The sequence below is a fragment of the Hypanus sabinus genome, chromosome 12 (genome assembly GCF_030144855.1).
Source record: "Hypanus sabinus isolate sHypSab1 chromosome 12, sHypSab1.hap1, whole genome shotgun sequence".
Classification (NCBI taxonomy): Eukaryota; Metazoa; Chordata; class Chondrichthyes; order Myliobatiformes; family Dasyatidae; genus Hypanus; species Hypanus sabinus.
This window is the reverse complement of record NC_082717.1, coordinates 87608460-87620699: the sequence shown is the minus strand read 5'-3', so window position 1 is coordinate 87620699 and position 12240 is coordinate 87608460. Positions and strand designations below refer to the sequence as shown.

The following is a 12240-nucleotide window of genomic DNA, read 5'->3' as shown; positions in this document are numbered from 1 at the left end:
ATTACGTGGCCTCTCTTTTGCTTTTGTGCTGCTTTTGACTTCCTTTGTCAGCCTTGGTTGCCTCATCGCCCCTTTAGAATACTTCATCTTTTGGATGTATCTATCCTGTGCCATCCAAATTTGCCCCCAGAAACTCCAGCCATTGTTGTTCTATCATCATCCCTGCTTGTGTTCTTTTCTAGTCAACTTTGGCCAGGCCCTCTCTCATGCACCACTGTAATACTGATATATCTGACTTAATATTTTCCTTCTCAAACTGCAGCTTGAATTCTATCATATTATGATCACTGCCTCCTAAGGGTTCTATTACCTTGAGATCCCAGATCAAATCTGGTTCATTACTCAATGCTTATCTATAATTGCCTGTTCCCCAGGGCTCAAACACACGCTGCTTTAAAAAGCTATCTTATAGGCTTTCTACAAGTTACTCCTCTTGGAATCTGGCATCACCCTGATTTTCCCAATAACCTGCATATTGAAATCCCCAACGAATACGTAACATTGCCCTTATTTCATGCCTTTTTTATCTCCTGTTGTAATTTATATCCTACATCCTGGTTACTGTTTGGATGCTTGTATATGACTCCCATCGGGGTGTGGCCTTGGTGAAAGTCTTATCTATGAGGTTTTCAGCCTCCCAGATAAATCTGAATACATCCAGCTCCAGCTCAAGTTCCTTGACCTTGTCAGTCAGGAACTGCAGTTGGATGCACCTCCCATAGGTGTAATCGTCAGGGAGACCATCAGGTATCTTGCAATCCCACATCTTACAGGATGAGAATTCCAATGCCTTAACTACCAACTGCTTACACTTGTTATACATTTAATTTTTTCAGCTTAAGTTCTAGAGTATGTCTGTTCTCACCGAAGCCTGTTGAGCTAAACTTAACTCTTAACTCTGTCCATTCCAACAATGGCCACTCTGCTTCTTTTCATTGGCACCTGTCAAGTCCCTGAGGAATCATTATGATTGCAGCTGCTGAAAAGTTTTGGATGGCCCCGAGCTCTTTATAAACCTCGCACTGCCTTACCAACGAATGACTTCTCATGATGATAGCAGCCCACCGAGACAAGGAGGGGAAGGAGTACAAGTTGGTAGGTGAACGGAAAGGTGAATGGGTATGGAAGTGTGGGGGGGGGGGGAGGTGGTTGAAGTGAGAAGTTGAGATGTGATAGTAGCATAGATAAAGAACTGAAGAAGGAATCTTGAAGAAGAGAGTGGACCATGGGAGAAAGGGAAGGAAGAGGGGTACCAGAGGGCAGTGATAAGCAGGAGAGGAGCAGAGAAGAGGTAAGAAGGGAGCCAGAATGAAGAATAGCAAAAAAGAGAAGAGAAAGTTGAGGGAGAAACTACTGGAGGTTAGATAAATCGATTTTCATGCTGTCAGGTTAGCGGTTACCCAAATGGAATATAAGGTGGTGTTCCTCCAACCTGAGAGTGGCCTCATCGTGGAAGTAGAGTTGGCCATGTGTCAGAATGGAAAGTAGAGTTAAAATGGGTGGCTACTAGGAAATTCCGCCTTTTGTGGTGGATGGCTTGAAGGTGCCCTACAGTCTATGTTGGGCCTTATGTTGATGTGGAGAAGGCTGCACTAGATACAGTAGATGACCTTGACAGACTTGCAGATGAAGTGTTGCCTCACCTGGAAGGACTTTCTGGGGCCCTACATGGTGGTGAGGGAGGGGTTGAAGGGGCAAATGTAGCACTTGTTCTGCTTGTAGCAATGTGCCAGAAGGTTAATGAGTGAGGAGGGGCAAATGGATAAAGGACTTAGAAAGAGAGAGCAATCCCTGTGGAAAGAGGAGAGTGGAGCTGTGAGCGGGGGAGGAGGTAAAGATGTGTTTAGTACTAGGATCCCATTGAAGATGGCAGGTTATGGAAAATGCTGTGCTGGATGCGAAGGCTCATTGGGTGGTTGGTAGTAGGTCAAGAGCCCTTGTTCTAAGCAAGTGTGATACATCTTGACCATTGCAGCAAGTTCTCTTCTTACACAATGGCATGCAAGTTATGGCCAAGCAGACAATACTAGGAGGTTAAGTTCCAAGTTACTGTAGGTTTCTACATTTAAGTATAAATTGATGAGTCTTCACTAAACACTGGACAATACATTTCCTTCACCATTGAGGTGTGCAATGAGAGCATGGATAATGTGTACCATCTTCTGTATCTTGGGAGCTATTTGCAGTAAAAGGGAACATGGATGAAGCTTATTATTGTCTACAGTGTGAGCAAATCTTCAGCTGATTGTGAAAAAGACCATAGAAATGAGTGGTAAAAGAGAAAAGTTTGGAGACTTAACACCTAAAACCTGGCATGGAGTTCATGATTCACAGATCAGCATTGAGCTCTGTCCTCCTGTACATTTCAGAGACATTTCAGTAGACACAATCCTTAAATATTGGGACAGCAAAGATGCATACATCAGGATGTTCTTTCAGCATTTAATACCATCATTCTCTCAAAACTAATCAGTAAACTCTAAGACCTGGGCCTCGGTACCCTCTTGTGCAATTGGATCCTGGATTTCCTCACTTGTCGACCCCAGTCAGTTTGGATTGGCAAAAGATTTCCTCTTCAATCTCCACTGGCACTAGAGCACCACAGGAATATGTGCTTAGCCCCTTGATCTACTCACTTTATACGTATGACTGTGTGGCTAAGTACAGCTCTAACACCACATACAAGTTTCAGAATCATGTTTAATATCACCGGCATTGTCATGAAATTTGTTAACTTAGCGGCAGCAGTACAATGCAGTGCATGATAATATAGAAAAAAATACTTGAGTAAATCAATTACAGTAATTATATGTGTATATTGGGTTTCGCTTTGTAGGAAGTAATGTATTGCAAACCCTGCCAGAGATGATGTACATCTGATGTCACCTCCAGTCTCACTCAGAATTGTTTCTTTGCTCTTGAAATGGACCTCTGCAAGTCTTACTTGGTTTTCTTGTACAGACCTGGGTCACAGATCTAGCTGTCACCAGATGATGCACCTCCTGGTTCATCCATGGCTTTTGGTTTGGGAATGTATAGCAAGTTTTTGTGGGCACACACTCATCCACACAGGTTTTAATGAAGTCGGTAGCAACTGCAGCATACTCATCCAGATTTGAAGATGAATCCCTGAATAAAGTCCAGACCACCGATTCAGAGCAGTCCTGTAAGTGCTCCTTCTTGGTCCTCACTACTGGTACTGCAGTCTTCAGTGTCTGCCTATACTCAGGGAGTAGAAGTACAGCCAAGTAATCAGACAGGTGGAATAGCATGGTAAGCACTCTTGATGGTGGTGTAACAGTGGTTCAGTTTATTGATTCCTCTGGTACTCAAGTTATTTGTTAATGGTAATTATTTAGTGATATTTTCAAGCTGGCATGGTTAAAATCCCCCAAAATGATGGTGAAGGCATCAGGGTGTGCTGTTTCTTGCATGTTGATCACATTGCTCAGATCATCTAGAGCCTGTTTGACACTGGCCTGAGGTGGAATGTATACCACTATCAAAATGACGCTGAAATTTCCTACGGCAGGTAAAATTGTTGAGACTTTATTGTGAGATATTCCAGGTCTGGTGTGCAGAATTCGGACATCACTGACACATTTGTGCACCAAGAGAAATTGATCATAAGATCACCACCTCTGCTTTTGAGAAAATGACCAGTCTTATCTTGATGGTATATAGTGAACCTATCAATCTGAATTGCTGCGTCCAGTATGGAAGAGGTTAACCAGGATTCCATGAAGCAGACGTCGCACACTCCCTAACAACCCTCTGATACAGCACCCTAGCTCTGATATTGTCAATTTTATTTACTAGCAACTGTACACACTTGTAGTTTGGACTGGCAGCCACGTTTCCTTCAAGGAGTCCGATGAGAAAGTACAGCCACAATCGGCATTGTTTCCATCAGTTTTAAGCAATTGTTCAATCACATTAAAACATCTTTTTTTGCTGATGATACCACTGTTGTGGGCAGTATAAGTCGGTGATGAATTAGCAAACAGGAGGGAGATTGAAAATTTGGCTGAGTGGTATAATGACAACCTCTCAGGCAATGTCAGTAAGACAAATGAACTGATTGTAGACTTCAGGAGAGAGAAACCAGAGGTCCATGAGTCAGCAATCATTGGAGGATCAGAGGAGGGGAGGGTCAGTAAGTTTAAATTCCTGGGTGTCACTGTATCAGATATCCTGGACCCATCATATCAATATAATTACAAAGAAAGCATAACAGCGCTTCGACTTCCTCAGGAGCCTGTGGAGATTCAGCGAGTCATCAAAAAGCTTGTCAAACTTATATAGATATGTGGTGGAAAGTTTGCTGACTGGCTGCATTAATGCCTGGTATGGAAACACCAATGCCTTGGAGTGGAAAATCCTATAAAAGGTAGTGGATTCAGCCCAGTACATCACAGGTAAAACCTTCCCAACTGTTGAGCACATCTACTGTGGAAAAACAGCATCCATTTTCACCACCCAGGCCATGCTCTTTTCTTGCTGCTGCCATCAGGTAGAAGGTACAGGTGCCTCAGGACTCACACCACCAGGTTCAAGAACAGTTACTACCCCCCAACCATCAGGCTCTTGAACATAGCGAATAACTGCACTTTATGGAGTTCCCACAACCGATGGTCTCGCTTTAAAGACTCTATCGTGTTATTTCATGCTCGTTATTTATTGCTGTTAATTTATATTTGTATTTGCATAGTTTGTTATTCTTTGATCCTGTTTACAATTACTACTCTATAGATTTGCTAAGTATGCCACAGGAAAAGAATCTCAGGGTTTTATGTGGTGACATGTATGTATGCTGATAATAAATTTTACTTTGAACTTGAAGCATTGAAATGTCATTGACACTGTCTTGATAAAATCCTCAGTCTTGAGCAGCATAAACAAACTATTACCAGCAAACTCTGATCACATTTAATCATCTCGATGGGTGGGTTTGGTCTGTATGTATGATATAAAACGAGCACTCCAAGCTCTAATGGCAAGAAGTTTTCCAGGAATCACAAGAAGTGCTTTAAGAACATTACTAAACTCTTCATGGGGGTGGGGTGGATAAGAAACATTCTCATTGACTGCTTCAATTGCCTCTATGAGGACACTGACCATGTTGAGTCTCCACAGTGTGGGCTGAGGCAAAGAGCAGAATGAGCAAGGTACAAACTAAACAGCTTCCTTGTCCATCCTCTCCAAGCTACATTCAGAGCGAAACAATATCCAGTCCATTAGTCTACCAAGTGGAAGAAATTGCCAGCAGTCTGCGTTATATTCTTTTGACTTGTGGCTGTTTGACTATTTGCCATTTTATTATAGAAACTCAAAAACTATACAGAGGATGAGAGAAAATGTTCATGTTTCAGATTGTGACCTTCTTTTGTCCAAACTGAAAAATGTTGTAGGTGGAGGTTTTGAGCTTACATAATGCTAGAGGAAACTGGGGCCAGAATAACAAAAGTAGGTCTGATAGGAGAGAAAGCAGGAAATATCACGAGAAATGAAATAATGTGTCAATGCAAAATGTAAGGTAGTTGGCCAAGTTCAAAATATCAGGTGCTGGTTAGAATTCCGTTGTTGGAGGGGGGTGGAGATGGAGAAGGGAATTTGGACATTGGCTTTTGATGTTGTGCCTGTGAACCCACAACAGGCTTAGTTGGAAGTAGAGATGTTTGGCTTTCATAGCCAAACTTTATTGCAACAGTGAGAAACATCAGGGATGGGCAAATTGGAATCAGATAGAAATAAAACAGCAAGTAACTGGAGATTCAATGAATCAGCTTTTGATCTTGCCTGAGCAGTGAATACAGCTTAATGTGCATATATTGCAGTTTCAATTTTTGTCACTATCATTTTATAATGACGTATTATTAAAATGATACTTATTTAATAATTTAAGATTAATTTTCAATCTCCACATCTACAGGCTTACAAAAGTTAAATACAGCAGCAATGTTTAGAAATTGTATTTGCCACTTTTTTAATACATGCTTGCCCTGCATTTGGCCAATGTTCTATTTGTCCGTTGGTTAGTCATTTGCAAAATGAACAGATTCACCACCAGAAAAGCTGCAAATAAGACTTGGAGCTGGTGTGCTGGAAGTGATAGTTAAAGCTGTGTCACAAGATGAAATTAGTCAGAGAGATGGAATCAATGATGTATTCAAAGCTAGCTAGGGGAAAATGTGCAGCTGCCTCACTAATTGTCAGGAATCCCTGGCTCATGATTAATCAGAGAAATTCAAAATGCTATCGAGAGTCAAGTGTCCACGTATTGGAAGCATGCAGAAACACTATTCTGTAGATGGCGTGTACCACCTCATAATTACCCACATGCCTGAACATACTGGGCCATTTCTTGCTCCATCTGTGTGATAATCTGCACTTCCTACATTAATCTCAGTCATTTCGTAACCCTTAACAGCGTGGAATCAAGTTATCTTTGATCCCGTAAGATTGTAAGAGGGGGAAGGGAATGATATAATAGTATTTAATATTTATTTATTTATTTATATTTTTAACAAAAACACATTAGTGCCTGTCTATATTAGTAGATCTGTTTAGATTTGTATAGCGAATCCTTATCAAATATGGCAGCATTAAGGGAAACCTATACATTTTAGTTTCATCTAGATTAAAATTTTTGGAGATGGTGGGGTTGGGAAAAGTCACATGAATGTTATGGCAGAGGGTCTCCAGCACTTGATGTACATTGTTCTTTTCCAAGTCCAGCATAAATACAATTACTACCAAATGTCTTTGCAATTGTGGATTTTGCCCTCTGTTGCCTCAGTCCCTAGTGGGGTTACCTTGTTCAAAACTTTAGTCATTTGATTGATTAAGTCAATGATCCAGTTGAATTCATGTTTTATAAGGCCAGGTTGAAACGTATGTACATCCCAATGTAGGCTTGCTCATAAGATTGTGAGCACACTATGTTTTGTTTTCCATTTAAAATGTTTGGACTATCGTTGCCATCTGCAGAGCATCTTGTGTATTTTTGTACCAATTGACTTCATTCTGCAGCTTTGATGCTCCAAATGTTGGTGGCTTATGTGTTGTAAAGGAAGCCTTCTCTGACACTGGCAAGTTGCTAACAAAAGTAATGAAAATTATTCTCCTGTCCTACAATTTATAACGACCATTGCAAATTACAGAATGTTTATTTTTCAGTGCATATAGCGGGAAAGTTTTCAGGATAACCTTGACAACTCTAGTTGTGACGCTCGTGGTTCCATTACTGTCGGCAGCATTGCTGCTGCAGTCTCCAATAAATCCCCAGCCTTTCAGGTAAGGATCTACTTGCTCAGACAAACTGCAGTTGGAGTGGGCAGCAATTCTGCTTTTCCTTAAAATTACTCTTAATAAATTCAATTAGTAATAGACTATAATCTTAACAATTACCAATTTCTGCAATCAATGCTTCCTAAAATCTAATAGATCAAATAAGTATATTGTTGACTATGTAATAGAATAAATTTCAAGAAAAAAGCTTAAAAGTAGTTTCCAGCAATTGATGTCACAGGTTTAGATTATATACAACACTGGGAGTTTGACGACTGCAATTTATGAGTCTGTTGTTTGTAAATGCTTGTAAATGGCTGTTCCTAGCCATTTACAAACATACTTTTTAATAATTTCTTGATTATAATTTCCAGATTTGTAGAGGGTTCCATCCATTTTAGTCTCTTTATTCCTGAAGTAATCTGACTTCAATCTTTTAAATTTTATTTTCATCCCCTCTCACCTTCAGTTATAAGGAGCCTCCTCTGCTGATTGGTCCTTTGGAAGCAAATCTTAAACTGAGAGAAGCTGAACGCTTGTATGAGGGACAGCTTATTGGACCAGAATCAATCGCACATCTTGGAGGTATGGACCAGCCTTGAATATTAATATATGAGGAGATTCTTGAAGAAAAAAATACTTGAGTTTTTAAGTTCAAGAATACAATCTCTAAATTACTATTAGGAAACTGCAAAGGTGGGAAATTTGAAACAAAATGCTGGAAAAACAAAGCAGATCAGGCAGTATCTGTGGTAGACCTGAACAGTGGCTTCCCTCTACCATCAGGAACAGAATTCTTGACTGTATCTCATCTATTTTCTGGGCCTCTTCTCTCATCCTTTCTCCTGGGTTGAACAAGAAGTCAAGTCAAGTCACTTTTATTGTCATTTCGACCATAACTGCTGGTACAGTACATAGTAAAAATGAGATGTTTTTCAGGACCATGGTGTTACATGACACAGTACATAAACTAGACTGAACTACTTAAAAAAAAAACAGAGAGAACTACACTAGATTACAGACCTACACAGGACTGCATAAAGTGCACAGAAGTGTTGATTCATCCTTCTTAACTTCTGACAGTTCTGCAAGGGTTTTGCCACTAGTTGTGCAATTTCCCCTTCAGCATCTCGAAAAGATCATTCCCTTTGCAACTCTGGTCCACACTTTCATCTCCACTGACCATTCTATCCTGTGGCATCTTCTTCCCATGTGATTACATCACTTATTTCATTTTTCTTTCCTACCAAGCAGGAAATCAAATGGTCTTTACAGGTAAAGTACTTCTTCCAATGTAGTGTACTGCATACTTTGTTTACAATGTGGTCTCCTCTACATTGAAGAAACTAAATGTGGAATGAGTTGCATTTAATGTGTAGGACTGACCCCGAGTTTCCAGCTATCTACCATTTTAATTCACCATCCCATTCGTATACTGACCCTTGCATCTGTGCCTGCACAGTTATAATGAGGCTCATGTAAACTTGAGCAACCTCATCCTCATCTGCCGAGACAAGTTGCAATCTTCCTGACTCAAAATACTTTACTTTAGATAACAAGCTGTTTCTTTCCATGTGCATCAGAAAAGGCCATTTCTGCAAGTTATTTATCTGTGGGGGTCTCAGCTTGAAACGTCAATTGCACTCTTTCCCATAGATGTTGCCTGACCTGTTGAGTTCCTCCAGCATTTTGAGTGTATTTCTTAAACTAGCAAGTATGTTTTCTCCCTGTGACCAAGTTGGTTTACTTTTGGTGCTCTGATTTCTTCCAACATTCCAAAGACATTTGGGTTAGCAGGTTTATTGGTCCCTGTAAATTTTCCTCGGTGTGCAGGTAGATTGTAGAACCTGGAAGTTGTGGGATTAGTGGTGATGGTCAGCATGTTTTTTTTTGGGTTGGAAGTCCTGTGTCCATCTTGCTTCTCTCTGGCTCTGGTTTGATATTCCATAAGCCTTTAGATGAGCAGGACTTGAGTTTTTAAAAAATCTAATGCTGATTAAAATATGATTTACTGCTGAGAACATATGGTTTGTTAGCCTTTATTAGTTGGGGGATTGAGTTCAAGAACCACAAGGTAATGTTGCAGCTGTATAAAACTGGTCAGACCTCACTTAGGTACTGTATTCCGTTGTGGTGGCCTCATTATGGGAATGATGTGGAAGCTTAAGAGAGGCTGCAGCGTAGATTTACCAGGATGCTGCCAGGACAAGAGGGCATATATGAAGATAGGATGAGCAAGCTAGGGTTTTTTCCCTTTGGAGCAAAGGACTTGTTAGAGGTGTAAAAAATTATAAGAGGCACGGATAGTGGACAGCAGTGCCTTTTTCCTCAGGACCAATGGCTAATACGAGAGGGTATAATTTTAAGGTGATTGGAGGAAAGTATGGGGGAATGACAGGGGTAGGTTTTTTACACAGTGGTGCGGACATGAAACATGCTGCCAGGGTTGGTGGTAGAGGCAGATAGACTAGAGACATTTAAAAAAAAATCTTAGAAAGGCACATGGATGAAAGGAAAATGGATGGGTATCTTGGAGTAGGTTAGAGGGTGAGCACAACATCATAGTCCTATGGGCCTTGCTATACTATTTTGTGTTCTATATCAAATACATAATTAAAACTACAATCATATCTCAGCCTTGGGAATCATATTTCTTTGAATCCTGAAGTACAGTAAGCCACCATTCAGCTCAATGTCAATTCAGAGCTCCCCTTTCTGTCTTCATAGCCTTTTCCTTTTCACATTTCTCCTTTTGGTGTATGCCTAAATCGAATTTGGATTTTTTAAAGTTTGGGTAATAAGCAATTAATGAACCCGCAAATTCTTAAAATGTTGATTAGATTTCACTTGTATTAACTATTCATCACATAGATCGCTTATATATAAGGTGTTGCACATTACAGGGCATCATTTTTATCAGATTAATTTTTATTTTGTTCATAACGGAAAAGGTTTGAAGCCTGTGTTACTCTGATTTATCTTTCTAACAGCTTGCTTAACAGAAATTTGGAATAAAGTTTGCAAAGGTCAACTTGGTGGCTGAAGCAGTATCTTATAAACAGGATTTAATGTCAAGTTCTAAATCCATTTGTCAAAAGTTAAGATTAGTAAATTACAGGGAAGGAAAATTTTTGGGAAGCCAACTTCATTACAAAGGAAATGTCTAGAAACTACAGCGGGGTGGCCAACCTTTTACATTCCATGTGTCAATGTTTTCACTCATGAGTTCAGATGTGCCATACAACTCTTGTACCCCCATTCAATTCTTGTAAAAATATGTTAATATAGAGATATTTAGCATTTTTACATGATGTATTGATTTAATATAAAAACAAGATGAACATTACTTACCTCAATGAGACTTTTAACAAATATATTTTGTCTGATTTCTTCCTTTTTCTTAATCACATATTCTTTCCGTAACTCAGACCCAAGCTCTAGCTTCAGTTTTCTTTCTATTTCAGTCTGATGTTGTGTTTTATAGTGTCTATTAAGATCAAAGAAACAATTATTAAGAAATAATGCACAACAGTTTTCCTGACGGACCCACTATAAATAAGTACTCATTTTCCCACTGTTCATTGAATTCATGCTTACTATCACTTTCTGCTTTTCTTTTGCACTGTGATGGGTAACTGAATGTGAAAACAAGGCTTAATTTTCAAAAAAGTACAAAACTGCAAATGTTCAGAAAGGATGAACAAAGCACAACTCCTTAGCGCACGAGTGTCAATTGTAAACTGGTAAAAACCTGCAGTGCACCATTGGCGCAGACGTCTGGAGTTCAAGATCAGACAAGTATCAAACGTGTATTGAACAATTATGGAACGACTGGAGAACAAAAGTCCTTCTTTCCTAGTTTGACTCATTGAACTTTTTTTAAAAATTGACAACAGATTCATGTGAAAGAAGATAACATTCACCAAAAGATGTGCATGAAATAATAAAATCGCTAAATATAATTGCTAAGTTTTAGAGATTTATTCTCAGTAAAACCCATTTTTAGCTCTAGATACTTGAATTCCTGTTAGATTTTTTTTCTACAAATCGGTTTTTGGTTAATACTTTTTGCTTAAGTAGGCTTACTTTTTTATTATCATCACTGAGGTGCAATGCGCCACTTCTAATTATCCAATCCACCACTTTTGGTGCATGCACCATAGGTTGGCCATCCCTGAACTACAGGGTATAGGTTCAGGGTAAGAGGTTTAGAGAGAAACGAAGAAAGATTATTTCACTATGGCTGTTCAAATTGAAAACAAACTGCCTGTGTGGATGGTGGAGGTAGGTATTCTCATGACATTCTCATCTGAGTATCTAGATGAGCTCTTGAATCACCTAGGTGCCAGAGGTATGCAGATTGCGGGTAGGTGGCATTAGAATAGATATTTGATAGCATGATTGTGGTGGGCTGATACCCTGTTTCTGTACTCTGACTCGATAATCTTATTTGAGATGTGAATTATACTGCTTAGACCTCTCCTATTTTCCTTTGCAACTGTACATAAAATGTAAGTTTCATTAAATGTACATAATATAGAACTAGATAAGGATGTGAATTTCCTTGAAGGCATTAACCCACATTTTAATGAATTCACTACATTCTTTGCATTTTTTTTCTCAGTTTATTTTATTTTACCCTTCTCTATCCAAATCTGCTTATCATCCTTCACATTTAAAATTATTTCCTTGGGTTTGGGAATCATTTCCACCATATACATCATATCTTGTACAAATTTGCACATTAAATGTAGGATATTTTTAAAGATGAAGATGAGGATAGAAAGCCCATATCTTAATTGTGACTCATTAATTGATGTTCTCACATCCTTATTGGTTTGAATCCTATTCAAAGACTGTGTACACACTTATGCAGACACTGGAGTTGCAAACTGTCTAATGCATGAGTTAAGACCATAAGACATAGGAGCAGAATTAGGCCATTTACCT

The 12240-nt window shown here is 39.3% G+C and overlaps 1 protein-coding gene across 1 annotated transcript in view; it reads left to right on the top strand.

Moving 5' to 3' along the window:
- apmap (adipocyte plasma membrane associated protein) overlaps positions 1-12240 on the top strand; it is a 34684-nt gene that overhangs the window by 4363 nt on the left and 18081 nt on the right. The window contains exons 2-3 of the mRNA XM_059986382.1: positions 7180-7296; positions 7760-7875. Coding sequence (XP_059842365.1) covers positions 7180-7296; positions 7760-7875 — 233 coding nt within the window. The remainder of the gene's footprint in view (positions 1-7179; positions 7297-7759; positions 7876-12240) is intronic.